The following is a 22,813-nucleotide window of genomic DNA, read 5'->3' on the forward strand; positions in this document are numbered from 1 at the left end:
ATTTGCAATTTAGATAATTACTCCAATGTTTTTTTTTCCTGTTTAATTAGAATTTGCATCTTTTATTGTAATTATTCTGATTCAGTCTTCATCCTCTTCTGTCTCAATTTCTGTTAGAATAAACCATCTTTTACTGTACATAGTTTTTATTTATTTATTTATTTTTTGTGTGTTTGTTTTTTTTTTAATCAGTTTTTGTTTTCATCAAATCCTCCCACACTTTTGGTATTCTCATTCTAGAATAATCTCATTGTTAAAAGGCTGTCATTTAAACCTGTCTCTTTTGAAGCCACCTCTAGCATTTCAAGAATTTTCTCGCAATCCACCTTGACTTCTTTTTTTTTTCTTTTTTCTATGAATCAGCTAATTATTGATCAAGATATGTCCTGTCTTTGTTCAGTTTTTTTTTTTTTTCTTTGAGAGTTTCTTCCATTTGTTTTCTTGACTTTTACTATTATTCAATCTGAGTTTCACTTTTATCTTTTTTCTTTTTTTTTTTTATTCTTTCCCTGTTTGTTTTGTCTTATTTATTCGTATTTACTAGTTTAACATTTTCTTTTTTTTATTTTTTAGCATAAAATTTCTCATTATGGTTTTCTCTTTCATACGTCGTCTCCATCTTCATTTTTTTTTTGTGTGTGTGTGTGTGCGTGTCATTTTTACTGTTTATAATCTTGACTCAGCATTCACATATGTGATAGCTCAAAAAACACACACACAAAAAAGCCATTTTCTTTGATAACATGCAGTAATTGTAAGATTGTACATATATGTGTACATATCTGTTCACACACATCTAATATATTAAAGGCACCATGTCTTTCTTTCTGTCTCCATATTTTCAAACTCTATCTCCTCTGAAACTAAAAGTCGCATTTCGGGACCTCAAATGATTGGATTTTATATGGACCCTTCTTTTTAGGGTCTTTAACCAGTTAAAATAGTTTAAGGAGTCAAAAAGGGGGTAAAAATTTAAAAAATCGTTATACAATGTGTACATTCATCTTAAGTTTATTTTTAATCAGCTCATATGCTTTGAATGTTACAGTTTTGCTTTCGGTTTTGATTCTAGCTGATGGCACCCAAATACTTTTTTTTAATTTTGAAATCATGGCTCTATAATATATACAGAATCTGGATAAATTAAAATAATCATATTTAAGCTTATTTTACAACCGGGCCCCCCTCCCCCCCCCACTAGTACATATATATGAAAAAAATATATAATATATATATATATATATATATATATATATATATATATATATATATATATATATATAAGGGAAAGATAGTCTGTTTGTTTGCTTTTTTTCTTAAGCATTGTTGATGAACAAATGAGTGTTTAAGAAGGCTGTTAGCAATGTAGGATACCGGAATGAAAAACAAAGCAAGGTCTCATTTAAATTATAAATCTTCTATCTATTTATTTTCACATAAAAATCAGTAAATATAGACTTACTGTTAAATATAACCGGGGATGGTAAATGTCTTTAATAATTTTAAGAGATACTTTTCTTTTTTCAAAAAGAAAACAAGCCAAGAGTATACTTTTTTTTTTTTTTTTTTTTTAAAAAGGGACAATAAATACAAATTCAGGACAGCTAGTGTACAACCTCAGTTAATAATGACAGAAAAAATGTTATGCTTTGCTAGTATTCACACTCACTATTTAGTGTTTTGGGGATTTAAAAACAAAAAGTTATATTATTATTATTATCATCATCATCATCATGGCTCCCCAGCAGATCTCATCAAACACCACCTCCCTTAACACTAATATATATATGTGTGTGTGTGTGTGTGTGTGTGTGTTCACATATTTTTATTAGGGGTGAGGGTCGATCACACTTTAGTCATAAATAACATTTTCCATGCTAAGTGTGCCAATTGAATGGGTAGGTATAAAAATATGTTCTTTTAGCACTCATTCCCGTTACACTTTGAATTTTCCAGAAATGAAATCATTATTTATGCTATATTCAAAAGAAGAATTTTGCATTTAAATGGACTTATGTTTATTGCATTCAACTGTTATTTTGTTATTTTCTCGCAATTGTTTTATTAATGTTTCACAAAAGTTTGCATGAAGATATATGACCTTGGTTTAAGAAAGAAAACTTATGGGTTTTGTTCTGCAGAGAGCTAAAATGGTCGTAGATTATAATTTCTGCTTTAAATAACCTCATCTATTCCACATTTAAAATAGGAACTTTTGATTGGCGTCTGATTTTTTAACCGAATTAAGAATTTGTTTGTTACCATCTGTTATTTTATTTTTTCAAAATTGGTTTGTTAATTTTGCAAGGATCTAAAATACATTCAAATTACAATTTCTGACAAATATCTATAAAAAATAAAATAAAATGACATTTCTTCTAGTTTTTCCTCTAAATTCAACTAAAAATTAGGATTAATGCTTAGTTATATGAATCAAGTATTGATGACCTCTGAGAAGGGGGGGGGCAGTTGTTTTCCACCTAGGAGGATTGAAAAATATCCCCAAAATTAGCAAGCATTACACAGATTTGTAAATATCTAAAAGACCAGTGCCTAGTTTTTCCCCAAATCTAACAAAACTTGTGATTAAAGGTTGTTTACATTATCTAAGGAGCACTGATAACAAGGGAGGCAACTCATGTTTTACTTGTTTCTTTTGTATTTTTTTTTTTCGAGATGCAAAAATCTGATGTTGTTTGTGCTGAGATTTACTCTCCGTTTAGATTCATTATCTTCCTGGTTATTTGGCTTCCCTAATTTCCTCTGCAACAAGAAAATCATTTGATTAGAGGAAATGTTTGTCTATTTGAGCCATCGCCCCACCCCCCTCTCCCTGTTGACTCATTCCGATTGAGATTTTTTGCCTTATCACTTCCTAATCAACTCTTTTCTTGCTCTTCAGTTTCAAACCAAAAACATACAATTCTACGATCATAATTAATAGGTCCTATTCAAGTCATGAAGACTTCCTTATAAAACACTCGTCTTCCTACAACCACTGCCAATAATTTCCCTTTCTATCCATACCCAAAACTAAATGAAAATTCCATGCAGAAACTTTCTTTCTTAGAACCACCTGTCTGTGGAACACAATACTGCAGGGCTGCTTCTCAGCTGAATATAGCATGGTCTTTTTCAAGTTCAGTGTAAGCATGTTCTAATTCTTAATTAGTCAAAACCAATTTTTATCATTATGGTGTTTTCTCACTGGCCACTCATCAACTCTTATCCTCAAGTGGCCTTTGAGCCTTGAAAGTGGCAAACCTTTTTGTAAAATAAATTAAAAAAAAGAAAAAAACATTTTTTTTTCTTTGCATTCTGTGATATATACTCCATTTTGTTTTTTTATAAATCAAGATAATGTAATAATGGCAATATTGCTATCAAAACTAAGCTTAAATTGAACCCACAAATGAGAAATTGATATTTCTATAGCTCCAGGTTGTTTTAAATTCGAAAAATGTAATTATCTCAAAGTTTAATTTGATGATGATCCATAATTAACTTATTCTGATTCTACATCAGATAAGAGCATTTTTGTCCATTTTTTTTTCTTTTTACTTCTCCAATAACTCTAGCTTCCCTTATTTTGTCCTTTAGTCCTCACATTCCATGAGCGATGTTTTTGATAAAGGGGAAAGTATTTTTTAGGTCAGAATCTATTATTGTTGGTAAGTTTTTGACCTTGAAGTAGTATTTTTATTTTATTATTTTATTTATTTTTATTTTTTTTAGATCCTTACATCAAGTGGCTTCATGCCTTGTCTGGAGCGAATTCTATTAAAGATAAAAAGAAATATTCTTTATTGCTGTCTCACTTTCTCTTTCTCTCTCCATCTCCATGTTAATATCTGTCTATCTCCTTTTTTTTTTTTTTTTTTTTTTTTTTTTTATTAATTCAATTTTCACCCCAAACAAGGCACAGTGCCACTTTGAAGCAGGGGGCTACTATTAGGGACTTAATTAGTGGGGTCATTGTGAAGGGAGAAGAGTAAAAAGATGTTTATTAACATTACACTTGAACTTCTGCATATCATTGCAGTTGGGAAAGCAGAATCCCGGAAGGGAGTTCCAAATCTCTATCACTTTCTCTCTCTTTGGCTCTGATTCATTCACTCTCTCTCTCTCTCTCTCTCTCTCTCTCTCTCTCTCTCTCTCTCTCTCTCTCTCTCTCTCTCTCTCTCTCTCTCTCTCTCTCTCTATTTTACTTTGCTCTTTTTATATTTTGTCTCTTTCTATCTATCGCTTTCTCACTGTCTTTCTCTCGATTTTGCTATCTTTTTTCTTTATTTCACATTGGCCTAAGACTCTTAAAAAGATTCTGAAAAAAATGATCATTATTTTCAGGTTTTTTTTTTTTTTTTTACAAGAGTACACAGAAACACCCCCCAACTTCGAAGGCCGTTCTTAACATGGGGAGGTTGGAGGTGTTTATACTATGCTGGGTACTGTTGTAAAAAAAATACCTTATTTTCTTTGGAAGAAAAAAAGTCTTCCGGGTTATACTTAATCCATATGTCAGCATGCTAGAAGATTATAAATTTCCATTTAAAACTTGTTGAAAAAAAAAAAGCTTCAATTTTTACTTAAGAAATAACGAATGTTTAAAAACTCATTATTTCTTCGGTAAAAATTTAAGCTTTTTTTTTTTTCTGTGTTCATTAGTACTTTCCTAAAAAAAAAAAATTTGATTATTCGAACTACTGTTTTTGTCTTGGATGTAATTCTCGCAACATTTCAGCCGATATAAACCTTAATCTTCTTTAGTTGTATCTTGTTGTATTTGGGAATCTATGGAATTTTAAATGGAATCCTTTATTTAATCCAGAGACTAGCATGCTCTTCTATCATTTATGACTGGGTAGAAGTTTTAAGTAATTCGCAATTGTATTCTTAGTATTGATCGCACTGAGTATTCAATCTCTCAGAAGTGTGTAACTTAGAACTGATTATTATAACATATAACACTTTATTGGTTAAGTCATAGGTTCTTACAAATTACTTAACATTTCTACGTAGTCATGGTTACGAAACTGGCCTGTGATGGTTCAAGATGCAGTTAGTGCTCCAGAGGAAGCTGGCTCAATCCAACCAGAATGATGGTTGCTACAATTACAAGTCATGCATGGCTAATAGAATGAGAGCAAGCTACTCTGCGAATTAATTAAAGAGCTCTGTTTGAAATTTTGTACAGATTTTAGAGTTCAACAAAAATATTCCAGAGTTCAAGAAAATGCACTTAAAGAAGGTCAGAGGTTACACCAGCCGAAGCATTGTGATAAAAATAATCTGAATAATCCAAGTAATAAAAATTATTAACCCTCATTTAAAAAATTTCATATGTCTGTTATCAATAAATTTCATAACAGGGTGAGGACATGCAAATATCTTGAGGTGGGTGAAACGGTCATGAGCAAGTGGAACCATCCAAGAAAATAGATCCACTCATCAAGGCAGGAATTGCAGGCTACCAGAAAATGTCTTTGACCAAGAGAAATGAGACAAAAAATGGATATGATTATGATGGTTTTGAATTGAAAATGTTTTTCACTGCTTGGTTACTCCTGACTGAGGGTGTGGGCTGTATATATATGTATATTTTAGGTTGGTGCAAAAATAATGTCGTTTTTTTTTTTTTTTTTTAATCATATATATATATATTATAGTAAAAAAATAATTATTAAAATATATATATATATATATATATATACGAAAAAAAAAATTTGTTTTGCACCAACCTAATAATTAGTGTTGTCAAAATATTTCTATACCACCATATAAGTTTTTTATAGGTTCTATAAGAAAGCCTTATAAAATTATGCTATGAAAGTATTTCCTAAAATTATTTTGGATATTCTTGATGCAATATTTTAGATGAAAATTTGAGAGGGAAATGCCATGAAATTGCTTTAAAAAAAGTCGACATGACCAATGATATTGATTCCGCCAAAGATGAGGTGTAATTAAATACATTGTGTACGAATATTGTTTGACGACGAAGTTTTGAAAAATAAAAAAAGTGTTTGGCAAAATTCTACGTTTTAAAATGTCTGTGATGCACGATAGTGAGACTGTGCATGTTTTGTAAACGCCGACAATAAATTATGGCGAATGCATTTTAATTAGTCTAGCTGCTAATTAGCGGAGGCGGGACGAAATCTCGTTTGCGTTGCTCTTTTGAATTTCTCAATTTTTGCTCTTCTTCTGATAATGAAGAAATATTTTCAGATGCTTGATTCCAAAAACATTTTGTGCTAACGTGAACGTGAAGATACACGTTAAAACGATGTTCATTTGTTTTTAACTATTTCGTCGGAAAGTATTCGTTGCATTAAAAAAAAAAATCCATTTCTGTTTTAAAGGTATGTCAATTTAGCATGCACTTTTAACGGTAAAAAAAAAAAATGTTATTTTAAATTCTGGTGAGCCAAAGTCCTAAACAGCTCCATTGAAACTCCCTAGTAGGGGTGCCTCAGCCGGTTAACAATGAGCAAACCCCTTCTCCTAGGACTGAACAGAAGCATACCTCAGCCTGACAGCCACAAAGCTGCGCTCTGACTGAGTGTCAAGTATGTATCCTTGATTGATACAACAAGGCAATATATCTTCTGTAATTAAATGAAAAATGTGCAGACTCCAAGATGAAAATCAAGTTAGTGTGAGCAAGGTATGAGAAGTGTTCCGAAAGTAATTTTTTTCATTCTGCCCAAATGGATCAGAGGAGATTGCAAATTGCATTGTCATGGTGACTGAACTTATGCATCCATGACCTGAAAGTTTCATCTCTTTTGCAGATATTGATGATGTGAGACTAAGAAAGCAACTCCTGTCCTGGACATGCATCAGAAGCACAGATGCATTATTGAATTCCTGGCAAAAGTGCATTGAGAATGATGGTGACTATGTAGAAAAATAAAATCTGAAGCACAAAATGTCACTCGTTTTAATGGTTCTATTCCTGTCTTCATAGCTCTTCAACTTATTTAAAAAAAAAAAAAAAAATAGAAGGCTTTACTTTTGGAACTACCTTTGTATATCTATATTTGCTAGTGGAAAAGTGCATTAAAAGAGGTAAACCTTTTTCCAGATCAGTCAAACAAAGTAGTGAGAGACTGGGGATCTTGAAGGCAGTTTATCATAACAGCACTCGACACGTTCTCGCTTCTGGAATGGTGTGAGCAACCTAGGAATCCATCTAGCAGACACCTTATGCATATGCAAATGGTCATGAATGATAGTTTCCACAGACCCTGTACTAATCTTGACATCTTGGGCTATTTGGTGAATAGTAATGCGCCGATCTTCAAAAATGGCAGCCTCAACTTAACGGACAGATGCCTCACCAATGGCAGAGGGGGGGGGCAGGTTTGGGAGCTGTTTCCACAGACTTCCGGCCATGTTTGAATTCACGATGCCAGCATTTTACAAGGTAATATGATGGGGCATTATCACTATAAGTTTCTTTGATTTCATCAAAAGTCTCCTGTGGTGTGTGTCCTTTCAAATACAAAAACCGGATCACTGCTCGACATTCAACAGGCTCCATTTCACACCTGACTCAGTTCAAATACCTGCAAAACAGAAACCGCAATTAGTTCAGAGCTGTAATTTGCCACATAACCCGTAGAGATATAAATCATTGCACATGCAAAATTTCAGCTAGATCAGACAACTGGAAGTGGGTAAGGGGCATTACTTATTGCATGCCCCTCGTAAGTAATATTCTTCAGTGTGTGAAGAAAACATTTTTATAAATGCTAGTAATTTGCACGCGCACACGTTTACCAATGACAACAAATGCAAATTCTGCTACACACTAGAAATTGATTTTTTTCGTCTTTATAATGTGATAAAATATGAGGTTTCAGAACATTGTATAATATGATAATTCTCCTTCCCCCCCCCATATCTCAAGAAAGAAAGAATATAATTTATTACTGTTATATAAATCTTTAACTGAAGTGAATACATGTGTTATGTCAGAAGTCATTATTAATGCAGAGTGAGTCGGAAGTAATGGGGATATTCAGCAGAAGTCCATGTCAATAAATTTTATAACAGGATAAGAGCATGTAGATATTTTGAAGTGGGCAAGGAACAAGTGGGACAATCCAAGAAAATTTAAATAGAACCAATCATCAAGGCAGGAATTGCAGACTATCAGAAAATGTCAGATACTTGATCAAGAGAATCATTGTTATCATTTTATTGTTTCATTTATGATGATTTTGAACAAAAATTTTTTTCACTGCTTGGTTACTCCTCTGTGTGTGTGTGTGTGTGTGTGTGTGTGTGTGTGTGTGTGTGTGTGTGTGTGTGTGTGTGAAGTAATGGGACGATTCCAATATGTTTCCTGATTCCGATTCTTTGTAAATTTCTAAATGTTTCACTATATAGTTATTTTCTCCCAATTATCATAAAAACACATGTTAAATGTTCAAATATTTTCTCAAGCATGAAAATACACTCGTGAGGGGTGGGGGGTCTGTATATTTTAGTTTTACTGCTATATTAAAATTAATAAATATTTATTTTATTATTACTACCAGCAGTGAATGATTTCGCTTTGAATAAGATCAAATAAAAAAGGCCATCAAGAAAATCCTTTTCGGCATCAGAAAATAGACGCATATTTTTCCGATGCTGATTCTGATGCCACTAAAAGTTCAGATTTTGCAGATTCTTGATTCCGATTCCGATTAATCATCCCAATACTTATATATATATATATATATATATATATATATATAGTAGTGTTGGGATGATTAATCGGAATCAGGAAAAAAAAAATCAGAGTTTTTTGGGGTATTGGAATCGAAAAAATTTGAGCCTATTTTCCGATGCCAAAACCGATTCCTTAAATTATCTTTTTAAATTTTATTTTGGTTTTAAGAAACATCTTCCATCGCTGATAGTAATAATAAAATAATAAATATTTATTGATTTATAACTTCTAGTATGACTAAAATCTCTAGATCACCCCCTCACAAGTATTTTCTTATGTTTGAGGAAATATAGGCTGATTTAAGATGTGTTTTTACGGTAATCAGAACAAAATAACAATTTTATAGTTAAATATTTATAAAGAATCTGAATCAGGAATTTAGTACGGAATCAGTACTTGTATCGGAATCGGGAAAAATATTAGAATCATCCCATCCATCACTAATATGTAGTCATCCACATACAGTTCGGTTTTGTTGTATCAAAACTCATCAGTGCAGCTAGACTAGCACCTTCTGGGGATTGAACCCCCAACCATCAGTTGATAACTTTGATTGTCTGGCAGTTCTACCCTAGACTTATGGGATTTGTGCACAAAAATGACCTGTCCATTTAAATAAACACTCGCCCACCTCTAAGTGTTGTCAAAATATTTTTTATACCATATCTAAATTATTTACAGGTTCTATAAGAAAACTTGCTATGAAAGTTAAAATATATTGAGTTTTGAATGTCTTAATAATATTTTATAGGTTCCCCTTTGTGTTGTTTCACTCTTTCTTTTGCTGTTTGTACTTGCCTTCCATTTTTTTAATCATCTGACCCTTTAATCTCCTTCCCTCTCCCTGGCCGGATTTTGACCCAGTTATTGCATCTCATTAAGCTTTACAATCCCATACCCTCCCTTCCTCTTCCCCCTCTCTCATTTTGTCTGGGTTCAAATGACTGTGACCTTCAACTTATAGGGTCCAATTAAACTAGTGGTGTTATTATAGGATAATAAAAACTAGTGCCAAGTATATTTTTAATATTAGTATCATATTGACAAAGTTAATATTCAGCTATAGTCTTATTTTTCTCTTGGAGAGTTTTCTATATCAACCATTTATTTAATAAGATTAATATTACATGCACAGACATCAGTGTCAATCAAAAATGTTGTGCAGAACATATTGAAGAAAATAAATTCCTTTGTAAGTTCGTCATGTAAATGTTGATATAGTTATGTTGTTATTCAATTAAGGATAATTAATTCTTCTTTCTGTTATGGTGTTAGTGCTTGAATAAATGACACTGTAACAATTAAATAAAATGTATTAACAAAAATATATATATAAAAAAAAGGCACTGGAACAATATCTTTGCTCATGGCAGGACTAGTTGTGAATGTCCATCCGCTTCTGCATGTCTGTCACGGCTCTCCAGTAAACCGCTTCTCGTTACCCGGAAGTGACGTCATTGAATAGTTCATTATAATAAGGGTAGGTTCCCAAACTTTTTTTAATTTTTTTTTTTTTTTAGCTGTAAGTGAAACTGGAATTCTAACCTCCTAAAAAAAAAAAAAAAAAAAAAAACCTCTTTAACAGTTTAAGAGAACTGATACAAATTAAGTTATTTAAACCAAATATGAATTTCTATTCTTATCGCAATGTTTTCTTAAACAAAAACAAAAAAAAATCTACTTACCGTTGCTAACTTTCTTACAGACAGTTGAAGAAATGGTAAAATGATTTTAACAACTCTAAACAAATTTAACTATTTTTAAATCTTAAAAAAATGCCAATAAAAATAATGATTTTTTTATACATTTTTCAGAGATAGTCTTTGTCTAATTTTATTTTTGTTTAAATCTAATTTTTAAAAAAATTACTTTCTTACTCCACATCATATTGTATTTCAGTTATTTTATGGACCTAACTGATAATTACCTCTAGTGCCCCTAGATGGAATCAAAGGAAAAATTCGATGGTGTCTAGATTTTCTTAAAAAATGAACCATTATTGAAACCTATTTGAATGTTATTAACATGTAGATTTCTATATATAGAATTTTATGTACGAAGGGCGTTTCAAAAGTAATGCCTCCTATTTTTTTATTCCGCCTGAATTTATCAGAGGGGATTGCAAATTGAATTGTTATAATGACAGAACTTAAGCATTCATAATTTGAAAGTTTCATCTCTCTGTTGCAGATATTGATGCTGTGAGACTCTAAGAAAACAACACCTGTCATGATGTGCGTCAAAAGCAAAGATGTGTCATGGAATTCCTGGTAAAAGTGCATTAAGAATGGTGGTTACTATGTAGAAAAATAAATTCTGCAGCACAAAAAAATCGCTTGTTTTAATGTTACCATTTCCGTCTTCATAGCTCTTCAATTTTTTGACTGAAAAAAAGAAAATAGGAAGCTTTACTTTTGGAATGAACCTTGTAACTAAGCACACTCCAGACGCCCATGCACAGCCTTCATTCATCGCTAGAAAACGTGCATTGAGAATGGTGGTTACTATGTAATTTCTGGGTTAAAAAAAATCACTCATTTAAATGGTTCTACTCCCGTCTTCATAGGTCTTCAATGTTTTTAGTTAAAAAAAAGAAGAAAAAAATAGGAGGCTCGACCCTCATATGTCATCATATTTAATTTGTCTGTCTTACATGCTGACATGTGTTGAATGGCTTTTAGAAATTGACTTCCAACAAAATCTATCTCTGGACAGGTGTTTATTTATCCCTCTTCCTCTCAAATCCATTTTTATCACTTTTATATTTTCTTTGGCCTATCTCTGCCACCTTGACCAACTACCTCAACATTTCAAGCCTTAATTTTTTTATCATCAAATTCATCTTTATATACTTTTATCAAAATTGGAGTAAGGATTCTAAGTTCAGAATCATTATATCTTGATTTTAATCTTTGTAAACATTAAAACTGGTGCAAGCTGTTCTGTTTGGGAACTTTTATTTGTCCTGGAATTGGTATTCTTAAGTCAAAATTGAAATCTTTAATAAAATTATCTTTTAGAACTCACATTTTATATTGACACTTTCTATTAGTCATATGTACGAAGATTGCTTCAAAAATAATGTCTCCTATTTTTTTATTTCGCCCAAACGGATCAGAGAGGATTGCAAATTGCATTGTTATGGTGACTGAACTTTTGCATTCATAACCGGTTTCAGATATTGACAGTGTGAGACTCTTAAAAAAAAAAAAAAAAAAAAACCTCTGTTATGAATGTGCTTCTGAAGCAGAGATGTGTCATTGAATTACTGGCAAAAGTCCATTGAGAATGGTGGTGTGTGGTGACCATATAGGAATATAAATTTTGGAGCACAAAAGGTTGCTCGTTTTTTTTTTTTTTTTTTTTTTTTTTTTTTTCCCCACTCCCGGCTGTGTAGCTCACTTTGAGTAATAAAAAAAAAAAAAAAAAAAAAAAAAAAAGATAGACTGTACATTTGGAGTTACCCTTGTGTGTGTGTATGTATATATATAATATATATATATATATATATATATATATATATAGTGATGTCTTGTGATACTGGGAAGTGCTAGCTTATATTTCGAAAATTTATACAAGATGAGAATTCATTACTCTCCTTTTCTTTTGTACTTTCCTCTTTTTTAGTTTTTTCTTTTGTGTGTATTCTTAATGCTCATCGTTTGGTTCCATAATCTGAACACATGTGTCAGCTCATTTATGTTGAAAATGCATATCAGAAGGGATGATGGGGTGGGGGTGGGTGTCATTACTGATATTTTATGAGAATGAAAGGCACACATAAGTACACAACAATTCTTTGAAGCCTAATTTATATTTCTGACAGCCATAAAATATATTCTCTTCCTCCATCCCACTTTCCTTCACTCTCTCTTTTTCTGGAAAGTTTTTTTAATAAGCCTGTCTGGGTTCCAACTTAAACATATAAAAAAAAAAATAAAAAATAACTAGCAGAGCACTCGGCGTTGCCCGGTCATTAAATATGCTTAAATATGATATATTAATTTTTGCAGATTTTGCATTATTATAGTGCCAATTCTCTATTGATTATTATATTGTACCCAGTATATAGTAATGATTTCAAGTTTAAAAAGAAATATGACTCGGGTGACATCACAGCTAGAATTGAAACCAAAATATTTAGCTAAAAGATAAGTACTATATTTAAACACTTATGTATTAGTTACGATATTGAATCCGACAATTCTGTAAGGTAATAACCGTGTAGGCATTTTGTGTTCCTTAGTAATGAAATTAAGCAATGTTAAGTCTAGCCAGTACCAGATGGGTGACCATTTGGAAATACCAGGCACTGTATGTAGAAGGATGTCAACACCTCTCTGCAAGAACTGCAAAAAACGTAACATCGTCATCCCCCCCTAACTAAGATATACATACGACTAGCAATCACTTGTGAATTTGATATTCCGTAGACATTTCCTCCTTTGGGGAAAGCTGGTTTAACCCACCTAGCATTAATGCCACTGGTTACCTCACTCCTGACTCAATCCTATATCTGTGCAGATATGTCTTGAGATGGCATACTGCTGCCACATTTGGGGAGTGTGCACACTTTCCTGTCTTGACAAAATCAAATTAAAAATCTAGTAGCGGATACCCTCTCTTCACAAAGAGATGTTGATAGTCTTTTTTTACTCAATCATTATTTTTCTAATATAAGAGATTGGGGCCCTATGGTAACATGAACAGAGTAGGTTAATGAGGTAAATAGGCAGTTTGCACAGCTAAGCTTAAAGGATGTTAGAATAATACAATTTCGAAGCAAAAAGATGAATACATGGTGCAGCAGAAATATTTCCCACATTTTAACATTCAATCTTCCCTGTCGCGCTCGTGCAGTTTCTGAGCAATCATTAATTTGTATGGATGGAACTGCATATCAGTGTGTAGAATTATTCTGACTGTTCGATCAGACAATCCCAATGCCAAAGCATATTTGTAAGCTGAACGTGTAGAAAACTGAGAAAAAGAAAGTCTCACTTCAAGGACTTCCAGGTGGCTTTCTTTTAAGTGTCGAACCTGTAGCTCTGAAAGTTGCAACCCATAGCTGAATTGATTTTCTATCTGGAACATCATCATGCCATCATAACTTCTAATGAACTCAGACGGCTCCCTGTGTTGCAGTTACAGATTTACCATTCTTCAAAAATATTTCTACAGTAAAAGCACCATGTACACTAGTCCAAACCATATTGCTTGATGACGATACCTGAAAAAAAATGGCAAGTTATTAGCTAAATGAAAAAAAATCATTAGCAACATAGTTGAAAGTTTAAAATGTGGGGGGTATTCCTGCCACACCCTGTGTGTGTGTGTGTGTGTGTGTGTGTGTATTTATATATATATACACACACATGCATACATAAGTATAAATGAATGAATTTGCTGAAAAAAATAATTTGGTTTAACCTGATGCCAAATATCTTTTTTTTTTTTTGTTTTTATTTTTGAATTATCAAAAAAAAAATTTTTTTTTCTTTTTTTTTATGTAATCTTTTTTTTTTATATGGATTTCTTTAAATTTATAAAAACCGATTCAAGTTTTTAAAAAAATTCTTTAGGCTTACATGAGATTCAAACCCTAAATGTATTTGCTGCCAAAAAACATTTGAAATTATAAGAGGTTAATGTAGTTTGCTTGAAACATTGTTTGGTGTGTATATAAAGGAGGTCAATGCAGAGGTGTAGCAGAGAGACACAAACTGAAGCAACTTGAAATATATAACAATCGAATAGTTATGTAGACTCCACCTTTACTCTTGTGTGCATGTGGTATATTGGAAGTTTTGTGTGTAAGTTTTCAATTAAAATGATTGATTGCTTGTTCTAGTCAGGCATCCACCGTGATGCACTGGGAGGAAGCTTCACATGCTTCCTTGCAGTGACTTAGTTCACAATACATTGTAGTCTACATTGCACTGTAGAGAACCAACTGTTGATTTTATAAAATTATTTTAAAATAATGGCTTGAATTGAAGTTTAAAATGAAAACGTCAAGTATTATGGTTCAGTTATGCTCTAAACAAAAACCTTAATTTCAAACGCAACTATGTCTCATCAAAGATGCTACTGCTAGTTTTTATAGGCTGGCCCCTTCTGCTTATGCAGTGATGAAACTTCTCAAAAGTACTTGCGATGTTAGGCTGTATAAGGGTGCTAACTTTGATCAAAAGTGGACTGTTCCTTCTTCAATCGGATTTTTTCGATTATCTATTTTCAATACTTATTGGAGGCATTCTGATACAAAACCTATCTAAGAACACTGCGAGGCACATAAAAGTAAATTGTGTGAAATTTTTTTAAAAATCAGCCCAGATGTTTCGGAGTCTATTTGGAGCAAACTTTTTTTTTCTCTCTCTCTCTCTCACTCACTCACTCACTCACACACACACACACACACACACACACACACACACACACACAGAAAGTGCTTTTAATTTTTAAAATTTAATTTTGAGTAGAAATATATTTCAGGAAAATTTTCCTTCATCAGATCTGTGTTCAACTTCAAACATACATGTGGAGACCATTGCTAGTGAGAATAATTCAGCAGAAATAGATTTTAAATTAAGTTAAATAAAAATTATAATGATATAAAATAAGGAAAATATAATTAGAAATCGTTTTCAAGCAAAACGATTTGAACTAATATCAAATACCCTTTGTCGTTTTTGTGGAGTATCAAAAAGGTCGCCTAGTCTTCTTAAAAATATATTTACGCTATTGTTTATGTTAATTTTTTTAGATTTATAAAAAAAAAAAAAAACATATTCTGTTTTAAATAAAATCTGAAAGAAAGACACAGCTCCATAACGAGTGAAAACAAAATATATTTATTTGCGGACTGTTATCCTCCTCTTTATGTTTGTTGTTGTTTCACCACTTTTCAGCCAACTCATCCTTTGGCTTTCTTCAGGTGATTAACCACAATGGGATAGGAATGCAGGATCTCTTAACTGTATCCCCAGCCTTGTTGTCTCATGTTTTGGCCGACTTTGAATAAGATTGAAACCGCTATCTTCGGACAATGCTCACTTGGAACAGTCAAGATTCAACACCTCTATCCACTATGCCACGAGCCCCAAAGGGTGATCAAGATTGGATTTTTTGGTCTTATAAATCCAAGTTTTCGTTCTTACCTGGTCTTCCATTGAGGATTAGTTGGCCAAAAGATGGTGATACAACGACAACAACTATGGAAGGCAGTAATTACTGGGAATACAGTTAAGAGATTTTGCATTCCTATCCTGTTGCGGTTAATCACCTGAAGAAGGCCAGAGGATGAGTTGGCCGAAATGTGATTAACCACAACAACAAAGATGAGGATAACAGTATGTAAAGAAATAAGTACACAAATTACTCATCTCAAAGGATTGCAATAAAAAAATATATATATAAAACAAAATATATTCAGCAGAAAGCAAATACAACAAATAGTTCGGCTGCCACAAATGCAAGACTTGTGCATTATCATGTGCTAACACAGAGACATATTCTCTCAATCTTTATAAGTGAAAGAGTTTATTATGGGGTCCTTCTTCATTATTGTAGTGAAATTTGAAAATTCGCAAATTGAATTTCAACTGAAACCAATGGTATCCTACTTAATTGTCATGTCACAGTAATGAAAATATCCAAAAATTCCAAAAAACGATAAGGTAGAAAATTAATGATCAGTGAAAATAGTTTTTGAAAACAATTAATTAAAGTTGAGTTTTTGCAAAAAAAGAAATTGGAGAGTTCTAATTGTAACAAAAGGGAGGTAAATCTATTATACAAATCTCACCTGTCTGTTTAAATGTATGTTTCTATGCCTGCCTAAAACTTTCGACAGAGACAACAGATTTTCACAAGATTGGTATCTTTTTGAAGCTCGACCCTTCGGACGACAAATATCGAAAAATTTACCAAAAACATTAATTTCTTCACCCTCAACTGGGCACTTTTCTACAAGGAGGGTCGTTTTTTTTTTTTTTTCACTGACATTTTTGCAAGTCATTCAAACCTCGTGTCGCATAAAATACATTATTTTAACCACCTGCGACATCACCACCACGGTAGGCACATCGATAAGACCGTTTGATTTTTTTTTCACCTTTTCCCTCTTGGCACATTATGGGTTCGAACCTGCTTACTACTATTATTTTGCTCAACAAACACCCTCACACACACCTCTACTTTCTTTTCCGCCTTCGCGTCACTGGTTCGAGCCTGCTTGCCTACTACAACTTTTTTTTTTTTTTTTTCTTTTTTTTGCTCAACACACACCTACAAACACCTGGGCAACGCTGGGCACCCAGGCTTGTATTTTCTGAAAACTAAAAATCTTTGGCCAATTCAACAAAACTGACTGCGACATGATAATTAAGTAGATACCATTGGTTTTATTTAAAATTTAATATTTCAATTTTCAAATTTCGTTATAATAGTAAAGAAGAACCAATTATTATCCATAGGGTGGACACACCACAACACTTATGTAAGATTCAAACTGTGACATCATAAAAACTACTAAGTTAGTAATGTGTAATCTGCCTATTCCTTTTTTGTCAACCAATCATGTTTCTGTTTGCATAGAAACAAAACTAAAACCATAACTTTTTTGTCAACCAATCATGTTTCTGTTTGCATAGAAACAAAACTAAAACCATAACTTTTTTGTCAACCAATCACGTTTCTGTTTGCATAGAAACAAAACTAAAACCATAACTTTTTTAATAGTATATAGATCTACCCAGAAAATTTTCTTAAACATTGAGTCTGATTGCTATTTTTTATTTGAAAGTTGCTTTCTCCATCTATTGTGTCATTTCTTCTCTGACCTTTTGTACAACTAATTCCTTTTTCTCTGTATTATTTTCATTCTTCCAAACTGTTTTATTTAAAAAAAAAATTTTTGGTTACTTTTGTTTGTTTTATTTTATTTTAATTTAAAAAAAAAAATTTTGTACGTGTATTATTTTTCCACGCTCTTTCGAATATCCCCACATTATCCCTTTTGCTCCTTCGACTGATAACATTTTACATTCCTTCCCATCGTCCATCCTTCCTCCCCACTTGATTATCCCTGCTGGATTCCTAATCCGTATTGTTCTCTCCTTCAGATTCAACTGTGACTCCCCTGTAAGTGACCTCGAATCAAGAACACCGAAGGGACGTGGAAAACGGGGACGGGGCAACGCTGCTACACCCGTCAACGAACGTGTGAATAACAATAATAGCAACAACAGCAACAGCAGCAACGCCAACAACAGCAACAACAGCAACAATGAGGGTCGAAAATTGAGAAAGGGTCGGAGATGCGGAGGTAACAGTTTTCAGGCTCCACCTAGTCCTGCCAAGCAAGAACACGACCGTAGCAGTTCATTGAAACGTAAGGGTCGACCTTCTGACTTGGATCTTTCTGTTCCTCCCGACTCGTCCAAAGGTAGTAAGCGATGTCGTTCAAGTTCTCGAGGTGCCTCAGCCGCCACTAATAACCAGAATACATCATCCACAAGTGGCAATGGTACGTCTGTGACAGTTGTCAGTAGCAATTGTTCCACGCCAGGAGAGAGTACGTCTCCTGGGCTTCTAACGTGTCCGGAAGCCAACTGCAATAAACAATACAAACACATCAATGGCCTGCGTTACCATCAGTCACATGCACATCACAATGCTATGCTTCAGGCGCAAGCAGCAGAGGAAAACCTCCGTGACGATAATGGTGCGAGCATGGAGGAAAATGCCACTGATGAGGAAATTGCCCGGGTTCGAAAAGATGAGTCGAGTGAAACGCCATCTGGAAAGGGAAGTCGTACGGTTAAGATCAAAGAGGAATCGATGAGTGACGATAACATTCCTGCAGATTGTTCTCTTTCAACAGAGCAACAATCTGACGCTGCAAGCATTTGCCCGCCTACCTCGGCCGACGATAGTGATGCCCAAAAATGTGTGCTTGATAAAGTGCCGAACATAAAAATTGAGCCCTGTCTCGAGAATCTAAAAACGGAGAAGGTGACAATCAAGACAGAGCACCATTCAAGTTCCTCAGGTCCAGTACCTCCAACTGCTGCCGGCCACACAGTCAGCAGTGTATCCAAACAATCTTTAACCACCCAAATATATCAATTAGCAGCTGCACCTATGGGCTGTCTCGGTTCTGGCAGCGTCGCTATGGTAACACAGCCTAACTGTCAAATCAATCCCCTCACAACTGTGACAACTTCATCAACTACCAGTCCTGTGAGTAGCCAGCCACTACCAATAACCGTCTCTGCTATGGGTCCAATTTCCCATGTGTCTGAATCCGAAAAAGGTATGAAAACTGACAAATCGTCCGTTCTTGATAAATCAAAAGTGAAAACGCCAACACGGCCCATTGTACCAGCTCCAACACCCCAAGTTGTGGCATTTGCAGGAGGCATTAGCTCCAATCATCCCAGCCTGACGTCAGTACCCAACACACACTCTCAGGTATCCCCTTCACTTAAACCCATTCAGCCCAAGCCAACAATACTTGGCGAACCCATGAACATTAACCCTGCCCTTGTTGGGCTCAAGGACAAAAAAGCCAAGCAGAAAAAGAAGTGCAAAGAAAAAGATGGAGTCAAACCTGGAGAACTGGGTCCAATGAAGGGTGACATTCCCAAATATGAACGGACAGCTGTGATTAAGGCCGTGGCGTCTCCTCCAAAACCTGGAATGGAGTTGTCGATGAAAAAGGAAGGTGGCAGTTTAATGGAACCGCCCCACCTAACTTCTGACCTGTCCCGGCCTGGAGCAGGCTCCTTAGGCTGTGGTAATTCTGTGATTGCCTCATCTCAGGTATCACCAAAATCTATTGATCCAAGCCACATTGCTCGTATGGCTCAACCCCCTGGCCTTCTCAAAGTTGGCCCTTCTGGTTTGCTTTCAACCCCCGAAAGAAAAACGCCAGTCAATGACGACGTCCAAAGTCCAGCTTATTCAGATATTTCTGATGCAAATGAGTCTGGCTCACCAAGTCAGGGCGATACTCCCGTCAAGGTCAAAGAGGAGGCCTCTACCTCTCGTAAGCAAGAAAAACATACTAATCAGAATCCCTCCGACCAGGCAGCCGCCCCTGTCCCCCACTACAGCATGTACGGCTACTACGGTCAATCGTCCTACCTTATACCAAATGTGACACAGGCATCATCATCCTCCCCTCATGTTAGCCAGGGTGGCAGCTCTGTTAGTAACAGTGGTAGCGGCACTACTGTGAGCAATCACAAAACGCCAAACTCTGCGAAAGGAGATCTCTCTTCAAACTCTAGCAATCCTGCTCCTGCTGCTTCCAGCCATGAGGAGAAGGTGAGCATCTCCATTGATGAAGGTATTAAGATAAACGAAGAGAAGAAAATAAAAGAGGAAAAAGAAGACCCCAAGCATAAAGAGGGGGCCCCTCCAGGAGGAGGAGGGGGTGGCGGGAGTGGTTCTGGTGGGCCAAGTGGAGGAGGAGGTGCCAGCGGACAAGTCTTACCCCCACCCGAATATCCGCAAAAGTTATTTCCCCAGTACTACTGGCCCCAGCATAATACCTACCAGTACCCGTATGGTTACATGGAACCATACGCCATGCATTTCCCTCAGTATCGACAGTACGAGAAAGTGCTGGAGGACCAAAAGCGCCTCCAGCAACAGCAGCATCATCAAATCAAAGAACTTGAGCCAGTCAAGAAACCTGGAGATTACCACTCTAAATCTGGCTTACCTGATGAATCGAAAGGCCCTCCACATTCAGACTTACCACCCGCCATGCGTCCAATAAAGTCCAGCTCGCACGGGATAGCCTTGAAAGCAACACCGGCCGACAAAATGACCGATAGTCACAAGCTTGTTGTGGAGAAATCCCTTGAGCGGGACCGTGAACAAGCACTCAGGGAAAAACAGAACGAGAACCACCAAATCTTGAAAGAGAGTATCGAGCTCAAACCACAAATGGACAAATCCCGATACGAGATGTCCAACCTGGATCCCTACAGGATTCATGACGAGATACGCCATAGTGAGGAGATGCAACGCTACTACATGTTCAACCAACAGAAACTTATTGGGCAGGAAAAGCAGAAAGATATGCAGTCAATGGAATCGATGATTCCAAAGACTTCCAGCCATAAGTCCGCAGAACATAGCAGAATGCACTCAGAAGACATTCATGCAAGAGAGGCTAATAATAGTAGTAATAATAGTGGTGGTGGTGGTCCAAGTAGCCATAATCCTTCCAAACGGGATCTCTCAGACAATAAAAATAAAGAGCTTGTACGTGATATAAATGTTCTTGGTAAGTCGATGCCATCCGACATGAAAAGTGATGATAAGCAACGGGTGATGGTAATGGACAGAATGCGTAGTCCCGCTGATAGCCAAAAACTAAAAGGCTCTTACTCATCTTCTCTTAGCGTCAGCAGCATCCCTGGCGGTAGTAATAGCAGCAGCAGCAGTAATATATCTTCTTCGCCTAGCACTAACAGCGGTTCCAGCTCTAGCAATATGACCACGACGACAACCACAACAACAACAACCGTGGCGTCTACTGGTTCAGCCAACTATCCTCATTACCTGTCATATCCTTACGTGCAAACTCCAGCGTACGGTCAGTTGCACTTTGACCCTTATCGACCTTTTAACCTAGGCTATGCGAACCCTTCCTATTTGCATCCCACACACCTGGCCTATCGCGTCAACCCCAATGAGCCTGAAAAAGAAGAGAAAATCCCAAATCCGCCAAAGACCTTACTTAATCAGCCCGTCATTAGCGGGTCCGAGTTGGAGTCTTTCAAATCCTCAGAGGTTATCCACCACTCTCCATCAACACCATATTTTGGTGTTCACAAGATGCACGAACTGCAAGAGAAACCTCTTTCATCATCCCGGCCCTCACCTTCTTCCTCTTCCAATTGCCGCTCCTCGCCACACACAAAATCTTCAATATCCGAGACATCAGTATCGCCATCACCAAATTTTGAAAAAAGCAGGGACTATCAAAATTCTCCCCCTACCCAAAGACATGTTCACACACACCATCATACGCACGTGGTTGGAGCAACGTTTCCTCTTTACCCTCCATTTACAAATAAGTAAAAAAAAAAAAATTGTTAAAAAAAAGAGAGGAAAAAAAAAAGCAAAAAAAAAATTTTTTTTTTTTTTTTTTTTTTTTTACTGAAAAAAAAAAAGGTTTTAAATATTTTGTTTGGGGGGGGGAAAAAGAAACAATGAGGAATCAGTATTACTTTAAAATAAAAACATTAAAAAAATATGAAAGAAATATAAAAAAAAGAAAAACAGTTTTTTTTATTATTTTATGACAGCTCACAGTTGAACGGACTACTTTTTCTGTGTAAAAAAAAAAAAAAAAAAAAAAAATTCAAAGACAAATGAAAAAAAAAATGATGCAAATAAAATAAAACAATTATACAAACAAAATTCCTCTCACTCCCATCTTTTTTTTCCCCCCTGAACGACCGTCACCCCCTCCTCTCCCTCAAACTAGGATGTATTTATCACAAATAGTGAGGATAGATGCAGCCAAAACTAAGAATGGTTTATCATTCTTTTCTTTCATTCCCTTTGACCTCCCCCTATTCTGTCCCATCTCTTCTTATTGAACACTCCTCACCCTCCCTTCCCTCTTGAATATATTCTCCAATTTTTCTGGATACATTGCATTCTGTACAAAAAATAAAATGAAATCTATTATCCAAGATGTACTGATTTACATTTTGCTACCCTTTTTGTTTATTTACTGATATTTTTTTTTTTTTTTTTTTGTTTTTGTTTTCATGTCAAACTTTTTTTCATTGCATATTTCTTCTTGTCTTGCACCTCATTCTTCTGTGTTCAGTTTAACTCTGGACTTTTTAGGGGTTCCATAAGGCTTCGGAAATGCTAGGAAATGGCTTTACTCCAAACAACTAACGTTGGGTCACTAAAACACATGCATTGAGCTAGACCAGTGATTCCTAGCCTTTTTTAGGTTCGACTTTGTTATTGTAGCGAAATGTGAAAATTAAAATATTGAATTTTAAGTGTAACTGATATCTACAGAATTGTCCTTGCCGCAGTAAT

General features: G+C 34.9%; 1 protein-coding gene across 5 annotated transcripts in view; it reads left to right on the forward strand.

Annotated features, from left to right (window-relative positions):
- LOC145276954 (uncharacterized) overlaps window positions 1-22,463 on the forward strand; it is a 489,953-nt gene extending 467,490 nt beyond the window's left edge. For all 5 annotated transcript variants that reach the window (XM_080128473.1, XM_080128472.1, XM_080128470.1 and 2 more), the window contains one exon: window positions 17,851-22,463. In XM_080128473.1, coding sequence (XP_079984599.1) covers window positions 17,851-21,829 — 3,979 coding nt within the window. In that variant the 3' untranslated portion in view covers window positions 21,830-22,463. The remainder of the gene's footprint in view (window positions 1-17,850) is intronic.
- The last annotated feature ends 350 nt before the right edge of the window (window positions 22,464-22,813 follow it).

This window comes from Euprymna scolopes, chromosome 5, assembly GCF_053919585.1.
Source record: "Euprymna scolopes isolate OS-2025 chromosome 5, ASM5391958v1, whole genome shotgun sequence".
NCBI lineage: Eukaryota > Metazoa > Mollusca > Cephalopoda > Sepiida > Sepiolidae > Euprymna > Euprymna scolopes.